Genomic DNA, 22574 nt, shown 5'->3' with positions numbered 1-22574 from the left:
GCAGTCGGCTTTCTGGGCTGTGAGTGCACATTGCTGGCTGATGTCCAGCTTTTCATCCCCCAGTACCCCCAAGTCCTCCTCTGCAGGGCTGCTCTCAATCCCTTCATCCCCCAGCCTGTATTGATACTGGGGATTATAAATTATTATAAAGAGCATTAATAATAGCATTATAAATAGCAAACCATCAAAATGCATCAAAGATACACGGGCACTGGGCAAATAAGTACAAATTGACACTGAAATTATCAGTAATTAAATTCAGAATTAAAATTCCATTCAGAGTAACAGAACTTTGCATCTTAAAGGGTTTTGAGAGAACCTCTGTCAAAATTTCTACTTGCTTTTTAATTCTACTATGCTCTGATATTTATCCCATCCCCATGTAATGCTCTCTATGGGAATGGCCACATCTTTCCTTCTCCTGACTCTGCTACATAAATGGTAATTTCCAGAAAAGGAGATACATAGCAGTGCTGAGCAACATCCTGTAAATCCTTGTATTACAAGAACATCTATACGTAATAGCTAGTAGATTTAGAATGGTGGATACCCATAAAACAAAACACAAGTCCCTGCTTATAATATTTATTCTACTGAAATTACAGACATGGTTTAGGGAAGCAAGTTATACTATGTAAAAAAGTAGGAAAAATGAAACAAATGAAAGTACTTCTGATAAGCAGTTCAGGCTTAGTGTTATCTCGGATCAAGAAGTTCTGTGTGTTATTTAAAAGGATGAACTATTAAGTAGTTTCAATAACCAAACTTTTTGGTGTGTGCATTTGTCTGTCAGCATTGCTTGAAACTGATTTAGATAAAACCTTTTTCAGGTTTTACCAAATTAATGCTTTGGAAATAAGTTACTTCAGTTTATGCAATACAATTCTTTTATTGGATATCTCTGCTGAAATAGCCTGAAGTATTTTCCAAGTTATTAGGGACAAACTCTAAACAAGCAGATAAGTTGAAGTTTAACCACACATACTGTACTATGGCACTGTAATTATTGCCATGGATCGCAACTTTAAACAAATATGAACTACCCAAGGTCAATGGTGTATCCCTAGATAGAACTAGATGAAGTTAGAATCCAATGCAACAAAAATGCAGCTTAAGGTTAGCGAGAAAAAAGGGAGTTAAAGAAAAACCTGAATAATTTCTGAGTGTTAAGTGCAAAAAATATCAGAATTATTCTAATAGTCTAGAGAAGAGACATTTTGTAGATCTTAAAGTAATCTGATACACGCCACCACAATTCCTCTTATTTCCACATCTTCATGTGGACAAAACAGACAAAGAAGGGGTCCTTTGAAGCTCCCAGCCAGTTTACACAGGCAATTGACCTATGTCATCTCCTATCCTGAGTATAGTGGAACTCCCTGTCTTTGTATCAGAGTATCTTTTCTCTCTATAAAAGGAGAGAAGCCAATCTTAAGAAAGACTATTCAGGTACTGTGAAGTCTTCTGATGTATTATGAATGGATCTTGAAGTGATAGACACCGTGTTTTACACAATGCGAAAATTTGATTGTAACATCATTTCAGCTTTATTTGACTAGCTTGACAAGTTTTGACTCAAACCTACAAAGACAGTTTTCTAATCTTGTTGCTTTGGTCATACCCCTTCATTGTTTTCCCAAGTTTTCTCTTCCAAAAGCAATTGTGTATCTTCACTTTTAAGGGCTCTTCCATTAATCCTCAATAGATCTATTTTCTTATCATCACATTTCACTTATATCTAGCCAGGGTCACTGTCCTTTGCCTGCTTACCATGTTTTCAAACAAGCACCTTTGTACTTTCTCTGATACTGCCTCATACTGATGAATTCTCCATCAACCTTGCAAAATTGCCTCAAAAAATCATCCTTCAAAACCCTCCTTTGTTTCAATGTCAGAAAAAGTCCACTGTGGGTGACTGCAAGTTGCCCATCTGACCAAAATCCTTCTATCTTTTCTTCTCCTGTCTACATCTGTTGTCTTTTTTTATACACAGTACAAAACTTCTGGGGAAGTCATGCAGGAACATGTCTTTCTTAAACATGTGTCTGATTTATAGTACCACGACGGTACAGACAGACACTTTTTCAGAGCTCTGTACTGCCTCCCTAAGCCTTCTGCTACACTCTATCATACGGGAGAAGATCTCCCCTGATACTATTTTACCCTTATTTTCTGATGCCAGAACTTAAGATGTTTCGCAGAAAGGGAGATCTCGTGCCCACTGAGCATTATTAGCTCCTATACACATAGTTCTTATGTAACTAGGAAAAAAGCTCAGTTTGCACAGTGGACATAGAAGTATGAGCCTTCATAAAAGTACAACTTTTCTCTAATGCCCTTGACCAAACTCCAGTACATTCAGAGATAGGTGACCAGGACCAGTAGTCTACCACTACCCATAGTGGCATATTTGCATTTTGCTATTGCTACAATTTTGTGCTTTTCAAAAGAATACAATTTTTAAATGTACTGAAAAAATGCAATTTAAAGGAAAGAATGTTTTATTTCATTAACAATTTAAGTTACTTTTATAATTCACACTACCACTCATGCTATAGGGCACACTAGCCAGATGCTGTTGCACACATGGTGCTCTGATGGTGCAAAGACATACATCCCATTCTTACTGAAAACCACATTTCCAGAAGCACCAGACATGCACTGCTTCTATGGGAAAGCAGTTCCTAATTCCTTTCCCTTCCCCCATCACTCCCAAAAAGTTTGGTGCCCTTAGGAACAGTAGCTGTTCTAAAGGGCAAATTTATCTGGAACTCCATAACTTAAGAAGCAATAGAAACAACATAAGACATGAACCTGTTGGAGCAGGTCCAGAGTGGGGCCATGAGGATGTTCAGGGGGCTGGAGCCCCTCTCCTCTGAGGACAGGCTGAGAGAGTTGGGGTTGTTCAGCCTGGAGAAGAGAAGGCTCCAGGGAGACCTTAGAGCGGCCTTCCAGTACCTAAACGGGGGGCTACAGGAAAGATGGGGAGGGACTTTTTACAGGGGCATGTAGTGATAGGACAAGGGGTAAGGGCTTTAGACTGAAAGAGGGTAGATGTAGATTAGATGGAAGGAAGAAGATCTTCCCGGTGAGGGTGGTGAGGCACTGGAACAGGTTGCCCGGAGAAGTTGTGGATGCCCCATCCCTGGCAGCGTTCAAGGCCAGGTTGGATGGGGCTTTGAGCAACCTGGTCTAGTGGAAGGTGTCCCTGCCCATGGCAGGGGGGTTGGGAAGAGATGATCTTTAGGTCCCTTCCAACCCAAACCATTCTAGGATTCTATGAACTTAGACTATATTTACATAGCATTGTAAACAAAATACAGAATGTTTGTTTTGCTTGACTAAAGCAAGTAAAAAGCAGCCAGCCACATCAAGGAGGAAACTTTCCATTTGCCTTCAAACAGAAATAACTAAGAGATACCGGGGCCTGTGACTGATACCGCGGTGCAGCCCCTTCTGCGTACTCACGTACTAAAGGCAATTTCCACAAGGTGCCCAGTGTTATGTAACATCTGTGCCAGCATCCAGTGCACAGACTCTGCTGTAAACAAATCTATGACGTTTATAACACTGTAGTTGAGGATCATGTCAGCTCACATTCTTCCCAACTCACAGGTCTGCACAGGAAACAGCTAAAGCTCCATGTATTACTGGTCTGTGCATAGAAACATGTAATGAAGGAAACACAGCAAATATTTTCTGAAGGAACTGGTGAGCAGCTTGGCTCAAAAAATTAACTGCATCAAGTTCCATGGACACAACTTTGCTGCATCTTATTTCTAACCTCAATGGCTATCTGACAAGATGAGCAACTCCATCAACTAAACCAAAACATAACAGAACAAAAGTGTGGAGGGGAATATAAGAAGTATGCTATGTTCTGTCTCTCTGCTCTCTGGGTAAAAACAACATTGCATTTATTCCTAACAGTCATGTCCTGTTTACCCCTATTCTGCATTACTTGAGTTTTCAGACCTTACAAGCAAGGGGATTTGAACAGATATTTTGCTAAAATAGTCTGTAATTCTGAATTTGCCCATAGGGTCTCAGGTCACCAACCAACCAACCCCAAACCCCAGAGCCAGTCAAGGTAACTATATCCTTCAGCTGCATTAGCATTATATAAACATATCCTTTGCTGCCATGTGAATTTAAAGGTCATTTAAATTTAATTCAGCTTTACTAAAGAACAAAAGTCTTTGCTGGCACACATCTCATACAAAAAAGCCTGGCAACAGTGTTGGTAAATTTTAACCAAATTTAGTAGTATCAGCTGTGTTTTCATGAATATAAAGCAAAAAATCTTTCTGCAAAATTCCAGTTGTCCTGGGAATCTCAGCAAATCAGTGACAGTTTACAACTGGTTGAGGATATATTAACTCCTCCAAGAAGCTGCTTGTTACAAAGGCGCTTATGTCAACAGCCAGCTGGCACGAAACAAGTCAAGGCTGTGCTATCAGCTGAAGTAACTAAGCAGTTGCTGGCTACTCATGTTAAATTCAAGCTTGTGGGCTAGGAGGAGCTGTATCCTACGCTTGCTGAAAACAGTATTAGCTCTACTGCTACATATGGCATAACATAAAATGCAAATGCTGCTGTGGAAATTAAACATTACCTCCATACCCAACAGACTTAGCTCTGGCTTGGTGTTGACAGAGGGCCAACACCCAGCCAGGTTTTTTGTTTTGCTTTGAGAGTTGAACAAGGTTTTGGAACGCAAAACTCAAATGATCATCTGTTCAGAACTCAATGAGCAATACTGGTAAAAAAGAGAAACTTCAAGAGTAGTTTGTCTCTAAAGATTTTTGATTCCTAGTTGGTACATGAGTATTAAACTGCAACTTTTTATAACACTTGAGGAAAAGTATCTAAAATGCAAGTCCCTTGGTAATTAAATATCTATATGTAGACACTGACACCAGAAATTTGCTCTAGAAGCATTTTAATTTACAAACAGCAATTCCCATTGACTTTATACCATAAAAAAAGCAATTTACAAGCAAGAAACAAATTCATCAGAACAAAATAAAGCAGCACTGAAATATTCATGTCACAAATCTAAAAACAAAGTGAATACAAGAGTAAAATATCATTTGAATAAATATTTTAAAATTCATGCTATAAAATAATCCTTAATGGCAAGTTATTAATTGTTACAGCATCAGCTTAGCTAGCTTCATTTACTTCATATAGTGATGAAGTGTGGAGTTGTGAGGTTACCGGTTTATATTGCAAGATAATGACACCAAGTCAAGTCATTCAAACTGTTCAATTATTTATCATGAAAAACAACCATACAAATAAAAGTTATTTAAAAATACAATTTTTCAGTCAGAAACAAACACTGTTAAAATCGTGCAAGAGCTCTACCTCTAATCAGATATACAACCAGAGGCTTGCAATACAAGTCCAAAGGCTGAATTCATAGCATATGTAAATGGAAGAGACAGCAGTTTATTGTATCTACCATAGCAGGAGTTACTTACATAAACTAGAAGCAAACCTGCTCAGTTACTGATACTTAGCTTCACATCCCCTGAAGAAATACAGGAACACATGTCCCAGGCTTACTTGTTTGTTTAGCATTTTTTTAAAAAATGTAAACTTGCGTAACTTAAGTTAATGCTGTCACAGGGATGCGCAAGTAGTATTAAATCTACAATATTAAATACAACTATTCTGGCACTTGTTAAAATATATGTAAAATGCACACAGATTATAAACTTTGAACATTTTGAATGACTTTACTAAATTTCCAATTCAATCACTGAGTATTATGAAATTTACAATTCATGAAATAAACAGATTCATATAAAGAATTTACATAATTACCCAAATACTTTCAAATATAAAATTTAATAAATAACCCTGACCAGTCAAAAAGCACCATTCAAGGGTAAAATTCCCTTGGAAAATAGATTAGGTGTTGCATATTTGAGTCCCTTTCAATGGTTTCATGTGAAACCTGTTTAGAAAAATGACAATAAAAGAATCACAGTAAACTAATACAAAAATTCAAATAAGATATATATATATATGTATTTAAAGGTAAAGCTCATTCAATCTTTTCCCAGCCCTTGATTTTATTCCTGCTGTTCTTCCCATAATTCAGCCTAAATATATTTAAGAGGCCTCATTGTTTTATCTAAAAGTAAACCAAAGGCTTCAGCATAAAACATGAATTTATCCTTGGGAAGACTGCATTAAGAACTATCAATTTAGGCCTACAGTATATTCTGCTGAACAGTGAATTGACAGTATCCTTTATGCTATTGAAAGATTTCACACTAAAAAAGCAGAGCCAATCTTGAGGCCTTATTGACCAAACTGAACTTTTAATATACTGTAAGTATTTACAAAGCTATTTTCTAAATGTATTTACAAGTTTAAAAGAAATAATATGGAAGATAACTGATTAAGAAAACTAAAAAACCTGTTTAAACCCACAAACATTAGCAAAGGTATAAAATCCTTTATTTTCACAGTTTGTCATAATAGGTTAAACATCTAGAGGAAAGGACACTGTCACTGTTTTCACATTTGTCTATAATTAAAAAGGTAGATTAAGAAGAGACTCAATTATGAACCAGCCTATATAATTTCATGATTTATTTTGCTGTCAAATATTTCTTCACATATTTTACTGACTTCTGCATTTATTGTAAATGAAATGTGTAACAGCTCTGTGCTAACTTAAAACTGTACAGACACAAGACACTGTACAGTACTTCCATAATTTGCTTAAAATAACACAGCATACTCTGTTTTGGTGGACTTGTGAAATGAACTTCAGTCAGATAATGCTTCATGTTTCATGACAATGTTAATCCTGGCATACCATTATGTGACAAGGCACAATTTAATTGCTGTTGCCAGGTTTGAAGTTCGTTTTCTACCAGAGTCACACACTTTGTAAGTGTAAATGTAATGCCTGATGATGTTTTATGCTCACCTACATATGCATCCTTTGAAGCACTGCTGAACTTTACAGTACTGTGTTATGGCTTGATAATTATTAACACTGCTAGCAGTGGAAAGGGTAAATGGCATATCAACATGAATAGGAGCAAGCAGAACTTGCAAACTGCTGAATCATGATTTTGTAGAAAAAGTGATTATTTCCTGCCCCTTAACAGTCCCATTACAATGTTTTGAACCTGAACCTGTACAATCAAAGTGATGTTGGTTTTTTGTTTGTTTTTGTCAGAGACAATTTTGGATAAGTCACTCTTTGGTAAACTCAAACCATTTTAATACATTTACAAATACAAAGAACTAGATTTAAATAATGTTAAGATTGTGACACAGAGAAATTCAAGAAATATAAAATTAGTACCCATATCCTGCTATCCTCAACTCATACTTCCATGGAAAAAGTCACACCAAAGGCACCACAGCACAGGTCCAAGATAAAGGGTTAAGAATAACTGTACATTTCTTGAATTTTGCATGTCTCAAACTTAATTTATCAAAACACTTTTTTTTTTTTTTCCCATTTAATTACTTAAAACAAACATTTAGGAAAAAATCAGTATCAGAAACACCAACATGTTTTTAAGTGGGTAAACATACAGACTACCTTCCCTAGACACAGACATATACTTTCCCTTACTGGAAACAAAAGTTGTATTGTTGCTTCAAGGAGAGAAGTATCTCCCCACCCTCTGCCTCTTTATTTATGCAGTTTGAGGCAAATTATGTACTGAATTTAACTGAAACTGCTCCAATGGAGCAGGTGGGGTTTATACTGTAAATCTGTATTTAGTGAAATTAATTCTTATTGCAGACTGTCACAATATTAAGAACTAGTGTATTTAATAAAGTTACTGCACAAATATGCCCCAACTTCACAGGAGCCAAAAAAGCTTTACAAGATAGCAAACCTACCTTTTTGCTTTCCCGTAATTTAGGAATGAGCTTTTATTTTCTAAATTTCAGGACTTAAACAGCATGTTCACAGATGTATTTTCAATATTTACTAAACAAACATAAGGCCCAATTATATAAAACCTGCATTTTAAAGAAGCATGTGATTAATTTAAATCTGTTCATCAGGTAGAATTTTACACAGTAGTGTTTGCCAGTTCACGCTTTTGAGGTCTCTTAAGCTATTGTTGTTGGTTTTTTGTTGTGGTTTGTTTGTTTGGGGTGGGGTTTTGCTTGTTCTTTGTTGGTTTTTGTTTGGTTTTTTTTGTGTGGTTTTTTTTTTTTGCTTTTGCTTAACTGTTACCATTATATTTCACATTTTATATATTATACTGACCTAAATGATGAAGTTAGCACCATATTAAAAAAACATTTGGTAAAACAAAAAGATTTAGAGTATTTTTAAAGTTGTTGGTAGTTCCTCTATGCAGAAAACAACCACTGAAAATAGTAGGGAAGCCATAGCAACTCTGTAATACTCACACATGAAATAACAGACATATTGCTTGAAATTCCCATAGAGTATTTTTTTTTTTTATACAAAAAAAAGTACAAATTCCAAGTGCTGACATATCACTTGGAGCTTTAAGTAGGAAGTCAATGTGCACCTGAAAACAGCTCTCTGTAAAGAGACCTATTAAAACACTGCTTGGAAATACTGTAGTTTAAACTACATCTCTCTCAGGTTTTAACCAACCATGAAGAGTGATGAAGTTAAATTTAATTACCTGGTATGGTTCTACAGTACGAAATGAAGGTAGATTCTGAGGCCAGTAAAAACACATTTAAAACCACAATGCTACTTTTAGGTTTGCTAATATTTTATATATATATATATATATATATAGATATATCTATCTCTATATATATAAAAAGGTCAGCACCACAGGTTGTCCAGCTTGCGTTCTAGACAACTAACAAAACCCCTCAACAATTTAACCATAATTTAATAGATTTATGGCATTTGGTTTACATATGTTATAAAGCAAAGCTATTAAAACAATTAACTTTGCTCACTTTTGCACACAAAGTAATAGTGTAATAAAATGAAAACCAAACAACATTCTTTTAAAACCAAAACTATCCTCCCAAAGTCCAAAGTCCTAAATCCTAAGCAGAGAGGAGACCTAGCAGTTGAAAGAGTGGTACATGGTATAAACCTTGACATACTTTTACATTCACCTCAACCAGAATAGGAAAAGTGAAAGCATTTTATATATATAAAGCAAATTTATATATATAAACAGACTAACTACCAAAAACAGTTAGTAAAAGCAAACAGATTTAATCGTGACACATGGAAGGAATCAAAGCTATAATATTCTCTCTCCCCACTGCTGTGTAACTCATTACAAGCAACAGGATTTAAGAAATAAGGGAGATTACAGCTTCTTGGTGTATCCAGCAGAGCTGTCAATCTTATTCTAATATCTTTCTCCACTGGAATTTGTGTCTTGCCAGATCAAACAGTAGGGACACTTTAGCAGAATCTTCCTATCCTTTCCCCAGTACATTGCCTTTTATATTTTGAGCATCTTCAAAAGTAAAAAAAAACCCAAAAACAAATAACCCAGCCTCCTTCAAAAACAAATACTTATGTAGTCTTCTCCAGAAACCATTTCAAACTGATTTCTAGAAGGTCAGGAAAATTAAAAGGCTGTTATACTTGTACTGAAGATTACTAAAAGAATAAAAGATTTAAAAAATACATTAGTAATGTGCTTGTTTGTGTTGCACTTAGAAGTATTATTTTAATCAGATGTGTTAGACATTGCATGAATTTCCATACTAGAATCCATAGCTTCAGAAGCCGAAGCATCATTATCTACTTTCTGTTCCACAAACGCTTCTGTTCTGTCTGGAGACTCTACCCTGTTTCTTACTTCTGTTACCCCAGGGTGATTTTTTCGCAAATGCTGGTTTAGTGTACCCTGGAAAGGAAAACATTTTCCACAGATCTCACAGCGAAATGGCTTGTCATCTGTGTGACCACGAATATGATACTCAAGTTGGTCCTTGCGGGTATATTTCTTCCCACAATATTTGCACACGAAAGGAGTTATTCCCATGTGCAATCGCATGTGTCGATCAAGGCTCCCCTTCTGGTTGAAAGACTTTCCACAGTAAATACAAATTAGCCTCTCGTTGTATGGATACCAATGACCTCTTGTATTTCTTTCCCGTGGACTATTTTCATATCCTGGGTTACTCACCATGGATTCACTGTCAGCCCCTTGCACCAAGCCCTGAACATCACTATGCAAGTGACCAGCGGATACCCGTTTTTGGCGTGCACGACCCCCTCTGAAACAGCTCAGCATTGACCTTGAAGGACTCGTATTGCTCAAGCTTCTGAAGGCTTCAGACACACCTGTAGCCTGTGATGAGGCATGGGTGAATGAATAAACATGTTGTAAGACAGACCCATAGGAACCAACATTTACTGCCACCACTTGCTCTCCATCCACCATTTCAGTATGATATCCATCATCGCCAAGGGAAGAGCTATCAGAGCAGCTTGGCCTGTCGGACTTCTCCATTTTAACTTTCACCTCTGCAATCTGACTTTCCCTTACTATCAGGTCTCCTTGCTCATGATCACCTTCAATCTGAATCTCATATTCAGAGATACTCCCACTGCTTCCTCGATCTGAATGCCCTTCTTCTTGCAGACGACTACGCAGAGTTTTGCCTGGAGTAGTTTCCATCCTAAGATCACTGCCTGCTGTTGACTGTCGCACCTGAGAGCAGTAGGGGGGAGATATCTCAATAGGATTGGCAAAGTAGCTGCTGTCTTTAACTCCATTGCGATTTTCTGAATTTTCTTCAGCACCAACAGTGACAGAGTCAACATCACCAACACTGATCTTTGAATGAATACTCTCCAGTATCTGTGTGCATTTATCAATGACGCACTGCATCTGTAGAAAGCTAGCTGCAGTTAGAAAACTAACAACATCCTTCAGCTGTAAGGACATCCTTCCAGTGTAACAAAAAGAAAGCAGCTGTTCAAAAACATTGGGATTTTTAATAACTGATATTGATAAGCCACTCATGGTGCTTAATGCTGAATGGTCACGGAAATAGGGAGAACTGGCAGCTAAGACAGCTTTATGGGCTCGAAATGGCTGACCCTGAATATGCACAATTATGTCACATAGCTTTCCTTGCAAGCGGAGTTCATTTAACTGGCTCAGAACAGTGTTGCTGTACTCGGGCACATCAAACTGAATGAAACTGCTGCTGTCCATTTCTACTGATGTAAAGAGTAATCTGAAAGAAAAATGAGAAGATTTACAACTGAGAATGAATACAGAGTTTTCTATTTCATAAATAAATGCTTGCACGTTAAAGTTAAATCACCACATCGATCTGATGAAGGTGCATTACAACAAAACGGTATAAATACTTGATACAATTAAAAAAAATAGAGTCTTAATCTAGCCATTTCTTGCATTTCTATAATTTGAATTATCCCACTGCAACATTCACAATTCAACTGCTCATAATAACACCACAGGCTCCCTGGGACAGCCTATGTCCTAAAAGGAACTTCGCAATTTCCCTCCCTGGTAAGAACGGCAGAACAATACCCTCACCCTCCCAAAAGAATATTAATTTTATAGTCACTGGGCAAGTTAAAAACTTCAGAAACTTCAGTAGGTCTTCAAGCCAGATACTACATTGATACTTGCAGGGAACTGCATTGTTAAATTGCCCAAGAATGATTTTTGGAAGGTACTTCATGAAGTTTGAAAAACCTGCTAAAGAAAAGCCACAGGCACATATATGTGAGTGTGTGTGTGCATACACACACACACAAATATATATATATATAAATATTCCTTAGGTCTAGATATGCCAAATGTATTTCAGAGGAGATAAATATACTTATACCAGTGACATTTCTGTTTAAACATTTACCTCCTTAAAAAAAAATCTCAGTCATTATGTAAGAAAAGTAAAAATCACTCTTTCAACAGTCACATCACAAAACAAGGAAATCCTAGTGAAAGGAAACATTTAAATGTGGACTCAATTCCAAGATATTTACTCAGTGTGTCAGCGGTTCCCAGAGAATAATGAATTTGTGTCAATGTGCAAGGCAGCATTTGAAGGAGAACTGTTTGAGCCACCCATGGACTTTCAATTTTTTTTAATTTCCTTTTGTGATTTTTTTTTTTTTTAAATAAACCATGATGTGAACTTTGATACTCATCTGACACAGCAGTGATTTCCTAGCTAAAATGATTTGGCATTTAAATTCTAACCTAACCCAAAAGCCATGGCCACTCAAACTTGCCTGAAAGACTGGGAAAGGATGTTCCAAGAGGCTTTAGAGAAATCTATACATTTCAAAACAAGATCTAAAGAAAAGCACTTTACCAGTTTCATAGAGTATTATAAAAAGCACACACACACACTTGTTCCCTTGAGAGTGTCTATCTGTAGCAGACATCACCTTACATTTCTGAGACTGGGCCACTAATCAAGCGCCCAAGAATCTTCAGACTTTTATTGCTATTATTGTTCTTATTAATGCAGAAGTCTAAACACATAATATTGCCACCATACCTGCTTTTCCAATTGAAAAAATTGATCTCAACATCATCCATTGACTTCTGATGCAGGAAGCATGTCCAATGTATCACAACATACTAGTAGATTTTTTTTTTCTATTTATGTCTTATGTTACATGCTGTAATGGGACATATGAACAATTTAAATCAAATTATGAAAATTCATGCACTCTAAAAGTAAAATCAACAGGTAGGAATATGATAAAAAGCCTACAAGGGAGAACTGGAGCTATATCAGCTGTCACTTAAAACTAACATTCAAAATCTTCACAAATGGAAGTTCTTTTCAGCAGAGAAACAAGACAGCCAGCTTCCTGACTTGACTAACATTATGTCTGATTTAGAAAACTGTCAAAAACTGTCCCAGAGCATTCAAAATCAGGTTACCAGAGTTGCTAAACGTGTTCTTTACCAATGTGTCACAGATTAAAATGGGTAAACCAGACTTCATCTGATTTTTTACAGTTGTTATGTAAAAGCAGGTGAAAAGATGTTTTATATGCTCTTATATCCAATGAGGGAAATAAGGACTAAAAGGTGGTTAACAGAAGTGATGCGATCACAGCCATCTACACAAAGATAGCTTTGGCAGGACAGTTCCTTATATTCAGCGAACAAAGCTACGAAATGATTCAGAGCTTGTGAACCAATGCAAGTCAGACATAGGTCAGAAATCAAACATTACAACAAACAAACAAAACCCAATCTAACAGTGGTGTAGTTAAGCGGCAAGATTAACCTTGTTATTCTGAGCATCCCTGCATGTTGTGCAAAGAACCACTGTTCAAGTCCCTAGCAGATGAATCCACTCCGTTAGGAAGACAGAAGTCTCAGCAGTTAGGATACATGTTTGTCAACTTCCCTCTCATTTGACAGGGCAGCAGGCTTCCTTACAAACCCAACATAGGTCACTACCTTTAATTTGTGGGGCTTATGAGCTATGCACAGACACAACATCAGGACATTCCTGATTAAGCTTCTCTTTGCTAAGTGGAGGAAGAGCTTTTGTTGACCTGAAGTGACATGAATTGACAAGTTACCTAGGTTGAGGACTGTGAACAAACTGCAAGACCAGTCCCCAGGAACAATAACTTGTCATTCCTTCATCATTTTGGATCCTTGAGCTGAGGAACCAGATCTTGGTTAAGCCTCACTCAAATCCCATCAGAAATTACTCCTTTTTTTTTTGAGCCTAGAATGTACAGAAAGTTTGTCAATATATAGAAAGCGGCCTTCCTCCTTGCCCCATACTTCCCTAAGGGCTCTTACTCAGTGAAATGGGGAAAAACTTAGTCCTAGACCAAATATTAAAATGCAACCTGTCACCACTAGCACTAGTCCAGACAGAAGGAATGAATTAAGGATAGGCACCTGAGTAGAAAGAAGATGGACATTTTATGCCTTACCATGGAGAAAAAAAATGATGTTCTTTTGATCATGACATCTTAGCATCTCTAGATAAATTCATGCTCCCTAGGGCATGGCCACACATTGAAAATGGACTGTGAACACATGCCAGAGAAAGCATGAGAACCAGGAAGACAGGTACACCAAGAGGAAAGGGATCCTCAGCAATCCTTGCACATCACAACTCTGTTAGAACATCTAATTATCTCCACAGGCATCTATATAAGCAATTCCACATCCTCGTTCTCAGAGTTGTTTCATCTTTCTTTTGGGAAACAAAGCATCTTATTTTCCTTAAAATGTTAGGAGTAAACAGCACAAATCCTCATAGTGAGTGGAGAGGACGGTGGAGTAAGGTCTGCAAGTCTCGCTGTGAAGTGTAGCAGGTAAGCAGTAAAAACCAGAAATGGGCATCAAAGGAACATACAGTATTGCTTTGAAAGCAAACAAACAGATCACGTACACAAAACACAGCCCAAAAAGCAGTGGACAATGAGTTTCTATACCCATCTGCTCTTAAAAAAGAAAGTGAACAAGCTACAACATGCACTTGTGACTACTCTTCCACCTTAGTTTCTTCCTTTGAAGATGCATGCTTCCTGTGAGCTTGAAAACATCTGTAGAAAGCTAGGGTTAAATAACACGAATTTTGAACAACAGCAGCACTTGACAGAAGGGAACCCTTCTTTTGCTTTCAGCCAAACTCTGAAATCTCTAGTTGAAGAGGTCCTGGAACTGACGAGGTTGCCAACGAACACCACATTCAGGAGTAGGCAGGACTGTAGCAGGAACAGCACTAAGACTGCAGTAATTTTGCTGGGGTTAGTACCAGGGCACCCCAACTTTCTTGCACCAATTTAGGAAGGCAAGACCCGGGGAAAAAAGTCTGGGCATTACACACATCAGAGAAGCAGGCACCACTAGCAATGTTTTATTGATAAATAATGGTTAGAAGAAGAATGATCTTATTTATTCACATAAATCCTCAGTGTCACTATCTAGAAAATAAAAGTAATCTTTAGATTATATTCCCATACACAAGAAGGTTTTGTTTTATTTTATTTGTATACAGAATCAAGTTAGCAGTTCCATAATCAAATTCCAGTAGAATTAACCAAAATATTGTTCAGCAGGGTACTGTACCATAACAATACTCAATTATTCATCAATGCTGGCAGGCCAGTAGCTCATTTAAGACAATACGACTTATGGTTGAAGTACTTCTGAAACAATCCTGGAAGATCACTACAGTTTGAAAAGGCTAATAAGAAACCCTCAATTTTTTAACAGCTTCCTCCAAGTTGAAATGTCTCCCTAACCTCTTCTCTTTTGGCGTGAGGTGAGTAGCGTTAAACTGAAGCAGAAAGGTACTCTAAAAACTCAGATTAACTTTGGACACATCCACTGTACGCTCTAATGAAAAAAATTCTCTCTACAGGTAACCAGACAGTCATAAGGAAGCTTTGCTTCCCAAAGCAATGAGAATATAATTACTTTAATTCACATAACAATTCTTTATAGAATTAGCAGAGGTGAAGAAAAAAAAAAATTAATGTGCAGTCAGAAGTCACATCCAGTACCTTCCATGATATTTCAGCACATACAGAGGTAACCTGTGTTCTTTAGGTCCAAGACCACAGTACAGTAGTTCAGAATGAAGACAATTTTATTTGTATTATACAAACTCTAGCATTTTGGGGGTAGTGAGAACTAAGACAATTCATAGCAATGTTAGGTACTCTCACTGTTAAAAAGTAATGCATTTTGTCTTGCTTTAGCTTCCATCCCTGACTGCGGGATAGTGTAATGTCAGGTTAAAGTCCTGTAAAACTTAAGTGCACCTCTGGGCACCTGTCTATGAATAGGTAGGTCCTCTCTCAACCTTCCTGCATAGGTAGATCAAAGTGTTTAAGGTTTTCATAGATATTATGTATCCAAGAAATTGGCTGAAGGCTTTCTAGTTTTAAAGCACAGGCCAAAACTGGACACTAAGTTCACTAAGTCGTAGCAGGGCTCTGTGTTGAGCCTCCTGTCTATTTCTGTAGGAGATGATCCAGTCACACTCAAAAGAATCATATCAATTCTCTTTGCATCTGCATTACATTTATTCATCAGGGTCTTATACAGCAAACGTAGACCATAGTACAAATTTACTAGTAGTGGATCACTGCCCTATATCTTCAAACAAAAGTGTTCATTGAAGTAACCTGTGAACATGAGAGTGATAGGCATTTAACATTTCTCATTAGATGTCAAAAGAAACTTACTTTAAAAATTATGTTCTATGAAAGCTCTTATTTCACTTAAAAAAACAAGAATAGATGGTGACAAAACACATTTGGTATTTAATTTTACTGACATCATACAGTAGCAGCAGGGAAGCATCATATAACTACAACACGAAGCTGTATGTCTGCCAACGTCGTATTAGTTTCTGCTTCTAAGTCTGCACCTGTTTAATTTCTTTCACTCACTGATGTATGATTCGCTGTTCTCATAGACAGGTGAATGATACAAATAATGCTGATTTTAACTCACACAAAGGTGTGAGAAAAGATCCCTTGCATTTTCTTTAGTTAGTTCTGCAACACGGGTTCCTTGGGAAAAAAACACATTACAAATCATTACTGTTTTAGCATGTGTCTGAAAAGTACATAGAAAAGTTAGGTGGATCATAAAGAAAATTAAGATTAAAATAAAAAAGTGCTCCATGACACCAAGAATGGATACTCCATACATTACTGCTCACAATATAGAGAAAAAGCAAGATCAGAAACAGGTATTTGTAAAAATCAGCACACTCCTCCCCTGCATTTTGTAGGATTCAGTATTTACTGCACCATCTGTGAGAACTTAAGACATCATTGCAAAAATGTATCACCACTCAAGAGAATTTTAACCTAAGAATGCAACTCAATCAGCTGTGATCATGGAAGTTTTAGGGCAAAAATCTTCATCATTCTCACTCCTTTCAGTTTGTATTTGCCTTAGTCTTCAGATTACGGCAGCCACAATAATTAATGCTCGCTGTGTGAAAGAAAAACTGCAATCAGACATGTCACAGTCTAGGGGCATTTCTAAGACAGTCCTCTTTAAATAATCTTTGGAAACAGGGAAGAAACTGATCATATAATCTTTTACCAGTTTATACCTCTCATAACAGTAAAGTATTATATTCTCTTTCAAAAGTCAACATATAGTACCCTTGGATGGCCTTATGTAGCATGACACACAGCACCGCTGCTTCACTTAAAATCTGGTCCACAAAGTATGGTAAGCTTCCCTACAGTTAGAAAACAGATTTTAATACTGCAGTCATTGAAAAAAGAAAAGAAAAAAAAAAAAAAGGAGGAAAAAAAAGGAGGGAAAAAAGGCGCTACTATCCCAACAATTGAGATAGTTTTGTGCAGAACTACAACACACTTATAATAATACAAACAGTACTATGTAAATACATAGCATTTGCTTTTGCATCAATTCTTCCTAAATTCAAGTAGCCATTTTCTTAAGAACTCTCCAGCCTTTAAAGATCATGAAGGAGACTAAATTATTTTATATTTATCTTGAGTGAGATAATCAGATACTACTCGTTTCTGCAGATTTAAACATCAATTGCACCAGAAGTTTTTCCAGAAACACACACAATAAATAATAAAAGTAGAGCCTTGTGTATTTTCAGCTCATCCATGCAGTCTATTTTGTGGTTTACACAACACACTGCCAGAGGCATCCTCCTGGTGACAGAAAATACACCTAATGACATACTTCTCCATGTAATTTATGCACTAAATTCATAGACATACATAGACATATGTATTTATAAATTTAAAACAATTCTTTTAAACCACAGAAAGAATGATTGGGGGAATGTTTCCACTTGATACTTAAGGGAATGCTTGGAGCTTAATGGAAGGGATATATAAAATAAGTCTTTGTGTACTAACTAGATTTTTCTAAACTTTGACTGCACTACATAGAACTAATATTTAAAAGCTCTTTAGCATAACAGTTATCACATAAATCATAGCACTACAGTAAGCAAAAAAATTGTTGAAAACTTTGCTCTTTCTGAATCTGGCCACCTAGATGTTCTCTCGTAGCAGTAATTCACAAGCATGTGCCTGCTAACTAAAACCAAAGAAATTAATGACACAAAGCAATAGGCTTTAAGATTGGTGGTAAAATTGCAAGTATCTGCTTGACCACATAAAGTGACAGTTTCATCCATCTTCTTTCAAAGCTTCCCTTGAATGGAACATTAAACAAGTATGGACTTACTGCTCAAGTATTTGTCATGTCAAACAAGATCATTTCCTAAATCATTCTTACTTATACTCTTCTTTTGTGAACTCTTGGTTTCCAAAGAATTACAAAGCCAAATTCTAGAAGCATTATTATCCGTAGAAGAATAAAATAAAACAAAATCTCTGCTCAGGTTGATTTGCAGTCTTTTGTTTTTAAACTCACTCAAATATATTTAAACTTAGGCACACTGGAAAGTACAGCCAGAGAAACTGCCGCCTGTTAACATGAAATTTTGGTATCTCAGAACACATAAGTGACTGTCATGGACTCAGATGGAAGTTCATCAAAGAGATGATATGCAGATCCTAAGAGATGCTACAGCACAACAGAAAATTCTGTTAATATTTCTGCTGCAGCATAAAGTTTTGTTTAGTTTGCAGCCTCTCCAACAGGATAAAATGCACTTTATTTACAGCATCTTTTACATCTACAGTGATCTCAAAACCATTTCCAGCTCAGTTCAACACATCATTCTGTTAGATTTGCCTCTGACAGGTAAATAAAACTGCCAGTATGATTAAAAACAGCTAGCACAAGCCTATGTTTACATATACACTCCTGGCCTATACTTTTGTTAAGCTCAGTACTGTTTTGAACAGTCTACAGTATGGTTGATTCCTGATTCAAAAGCCATCATAAAAAAACCCAACCAAAAACCAAACCCTAAATGAAAACTAAGCTACCTTTCTAGTAATCTAATAACAGTGATGCAAAAGTTATGGGAATGACCACATCTCTCAAAAATAAATGGCTATGGAAGCAATTAGTTCCTTTCGTAACAAAATAGGATTTCAAATCCTCAATCCTCCAAACGTTAACCATTCACAAATCACTCTAAAGATTTAATTCACAACGTGTGTTAAGTTTTGGGAAAGCTTGAACTAAGCTTAAAAAAGTGCCCATTGGAATCAAAGGAAATATAGACAGTTTGGCCAAAACTTGAAATAGTGAATTATGTGTAGTAAAGCATACATTAAAATGTGCATATGCCTTATTATTCATCAGAAAACAGCTTTGAAAATGAGTCTGCTTCACTTCTATTTTAGACTAAAATACAGAATCTGTTATAGTAGTAGAGACTACACAGCAATTAGAAACTTCATTGCATTACCTTATAAGAACACAGGAAAACTCCAGTTTCCTCAGAAACTGAAGCCAATTAGTACAGGGTGAAATGTAGTTACTAGAAAACTTAGTTCTTGCACACTTTCATCAGTAGATATCAGAATACTACAGTGAAAGCCAACAACGTTAGCCCTTCTCTGCAGACAGAGGTAACACTCTACTCAAAGTACTAAACATCTGCAGTGAAATCAAGAGTAAAACTCATGTTTGTCAGGCAAGGACTCCTAAAGCGTCACAGAACATGATCCCATCATTTGCATGGGTAAGCAATACATTAAACCCCAACACTCTTTGCAGAAATTTTTTTCCTAACTTCAGACTTTTCTCTAATAAAAATTGAAAAGGATTTATTTTCACCTCACCAACATTCACAACATGATGAATTGAAAACCACTTGAAGGAGTGGATGATTTTAACATTAAAATTGAAAACAATTAATTTATATGTATGTATATGCATACACACACATAAATACACACATGCTAATATCAGTAACACTACAAACCTATTCTCAATACATAGTAGGGTGCAGCAGGGAAATTATTGGAACTGCATATTTAGCATTTCATAGAAAAAAAACCAAACAGGAGCCTCTTATTTGAGCAAATATCCAAAGAAAGCAGTTGTGAAACTGAAGTCCAAGGGCCACCTTCGTCCCTTATTCTCAAATTGTCTTCCTCACAATTGCTTGCCTGTATGGAAGTGATTAAAAGAGTAAATATGAAACAACTATTGATGCATAAACAAAGTTTCACCCAACGATTAGAAGCCTCAATACAAATAATCTCTAAATTTTGGCTCTAGAAGTCAAATTACTACAAAAGCAGTTACAGGTATGTATCTATTTCTGAATGTGGAAGAAAAAAGTTACTAGGAGGGAAACTGGAGATAGCCAAGATCAGCAGAATTATTGTGTCAAATAAATAAAACAAAGGGGCATATTTATGATACATACACTTTAAATCAGCAAGATCTTACAGTTAACGATCACAAACTTTTATTTTGTGCACAGATTTCATAATACACCCATTACGTAATCCTAAATAGTCACTGTCCACATTTTCTGAAAACATCTGACGTCTTTGAGGTATATGCTTTGAGAAGCCACTATCAGCATAAAAGAATCCCACCCAACTGGTAGCATTAGACTTGCAATATATATATACCCAGAACTTTAAGAAGTGGGGAGAGAGAGGAGGGGGAGAGGGCTTTTGTACCTTCTGCTGTTACAATGATAAATGATTTGCTACCAAGGGAATACTTGGTTAGTATTATGCATTTTAATCCATATACTTTCTTCTTTTTTTTTCTTTTTCTTTTTAAACCTCTTCATCAAATCATAACTTTTTGGCTCCAATGTTTCCTCTAAGCAATGGAGTAGCTATATGCTCTAGGTATCAGCAACATTTTTTGCAGCAGATTTAAAGCAGCCTGAAGAACACATTTTCATAGAATTTTCCCAGTCCGTCACTTCTGATAGACTGAGCATTTTGTAGTTCTCGTTGAACAGGCAATGAAGCACAGGCACATCCTGATTCCAGATTATGAGAATTCTGTAACGCGTAACAACTGTGGTACAGCTAGTCTATGCCGCTTTTTTTTTTTTTTCCCCCTGGCAACCAGGCTCTCCCATATCAACGTTTCTGAGGCTGTTCAGGCTCGTTCCAAATTCACTCTCAACTCTGGTTTACTCTAAAATAAATCCAAACCTGCGTGCTACGCACACCTGCAGGGATTTCAAAGGGCCTTCGCGATTACAGAGATGGGGGCTTCACCAGCGCTTCCAGCTCCTCTAAGGGAACAGCAGCCGCTGAAGGGCCCGCCAGCTCCTGACAGTACCACCACAGAGGGTGCCGGTCTCAGCCCGCTTCAACCGGCCAAGCCCACCGTGCCAGTTATTCCGTGCCTCGCTCGGCTGAGCAGAAGACCGAGGCACAGGCGCATTCGCCCTGCCTACCAGCAAGCCAAAATTACACTAGAGACTCAGACTCGGGTTACGCGACGACAGCTTCTGGCAGAGGAGGCTGGGAGCGGAGCAACCCCGGCGGAGCCGGGATCGGTCGCGGCAGCACAGCCGCTGCCGCCGCTTCCCGGCGGCCCGCGTCGCGGCTCGCCCCCCGCGACAGCCGGCCGGCTGCAGAGCCGAGCCCTCGCCCGCTGTGGCACGGGCCCGCGGCCGAGCCCCGCGCCGCGACCGGGCCGCCCGGCCCGCGGCCGCCGCCCCTGCGGGGCCCTGTCAGGGCGCCAGGACCCCCTTCCCAGAGAACGGCCTCCGTCCCGCCCGGCAGCCGCCGCGTCGGCCCTCGGGCCAGGCGCCCGCTAGCGGCGCGCCGGCCCACCCGCCGCTCACCTGGAGCTGTCAGCGTCTTTCACATGGCGGGTCACCGGCCCGGCCCGGCCCGGCCCGTCTCCTGCCCGCTCCCACCGCCGCTTCCCGCCCGCTCCCACAGCTACTCGCAACCGGAACCGATTCCGCTGGCGGCGCTTCCGCTTCCTGGTGACGCGCGCCGGCAGCGGGCGGGGGCGCTCCCCGCGCAGCGGGCAGGAGCCGGCCCCTCGCCGCCGCGCCGCTCGGGAGCCCCGCGGTCCCTGCGGCGCGGAGCCCACCGGGCCGGACGCGCTCCCGGCGGCCGCCGAACCTGGAGCCCGCATCGCGGCCGGGGAGGGCCGGCGTCTCCCGTGCAGCACGAAGACAGACGGGAGTTTAAGGCTTTGCTGCGGTCGGTGCGGAGGCGGGCAAATCCGTCCCTCGGGCTCTCACGGTGCTTGGCTGCCTAACGTAACGCGCCTTCAGAAAGGTACCGGTAGTGGAGGATTTAAAACAAATGAGAACAAAGGCGTCGGAGATCACTGTGAGCAGCTCAGCACGACATCGGAAGCGTTCCTCTCTGGAGGGGCACGCTCTCCCGCCTGTGGAGACACCGGTCGGTTTTGTCCCGCAGCCTCGGGCACGCCGCAGACCGCAGACCCGTCTGGGCGCACGGAGACGCAGCGAGGAACCCCCCGGCTGTGAACTACCACCTTTACCGACCACCCTAAGCGAGGAATTAAAAAGTTGACCCGTGCCACGCTGCCCTCGTAACTTACACAAATTGCTTTAGCAAGCACGCAGGTGGTTTTTGAGCTTATCTTGCATGTGCTTGTAGTTCACGTTGGGCAACGATCCACTGTTTTACCAGACAGTTCACGTGCTGCTCGATAATAAGTCAGTGACCGCTGCCAGGAGGTACC

General features: G+C 38.7%; 1 protein-coding gene across 4 annotated transcripts; it reads right to left on the bottom strand.

Moving 5' to 3' along the window:
• Positions 1 to 4936: 4936 nt before the first annotated feature.
• ZBTB34 (zinc finger and BTB domain containing 34) lies at positions 4937 to 21800 on the bottom strand. Of its 4 annotated transcripts, none has more exons than XM_049833203.1 (3): positions 21694 to 21791; positions 12502 to 20035; positions 4937 to 11199 (listed from the first exon to the last, which is right to left on the bottom strand). In XM_049833203.1, the coding sequence occupies exons 2-3, from the start codon at positions 12540 to 12542 to the stop codon at positions 9678 to 9680; spliced, it is 1563 nt and encodes a 520-aa protein (XP_049689160.1). In that variant the 5' UTR covers positions 12543 to 20035; positions 21694 to 21791; the 3' UTR covers positions 4937 to 9677. The 4 variants fall into 4 exon arrangements, with proteins under 4 accessions (XP_049689160.1, XP_049689161.1, XP_049689162.1 ...); XM_049833204.1 differs by having other exon boundaries at positions 12502 to 12625; XM_049833205.1 differs by lacking the exon at positions 12502 to 20035 and having other exon boundaries at positions 21694 to 21800.
• Positions 21801 to 22574: the final 774 nt, after the last annotated feature.

This window comes from Accipiter gentilis, chromosome 29 (genome assembly GCF_929443795.1).
Source record: "Accipiter gentilis chromosome 29, bAccGen1.1, whole genome shotgun sequence".
NCBI lineage: Eukaryota > Metazoa > Chordata > Aves > Accipitriformes > Accipitridae > Astur > Astur gentilis.
The sequence above is the reverse complement of the archived record's forward strand: the minus strand, read 5'-3'. Positions and strand labels throughout refer to the sequence as shown.

Excerpts from the sequence above, each read along its gene's own strand:
- ZBTB34 (XM_049833203.1), bottom strand. The coding sequence starts at position 12,542 with ATGGATGATGTTGAGATCAATTTTTTCAATTGGAAAAGCAG. Across the intron at positions 11,200-12,501 it reads TTTTTCAATTGGAAAAGCAG|ATTACTCTTTACATCAGTAG; the intron begins GTATGGTGGCAA and ends TTTTTCTTTCAG.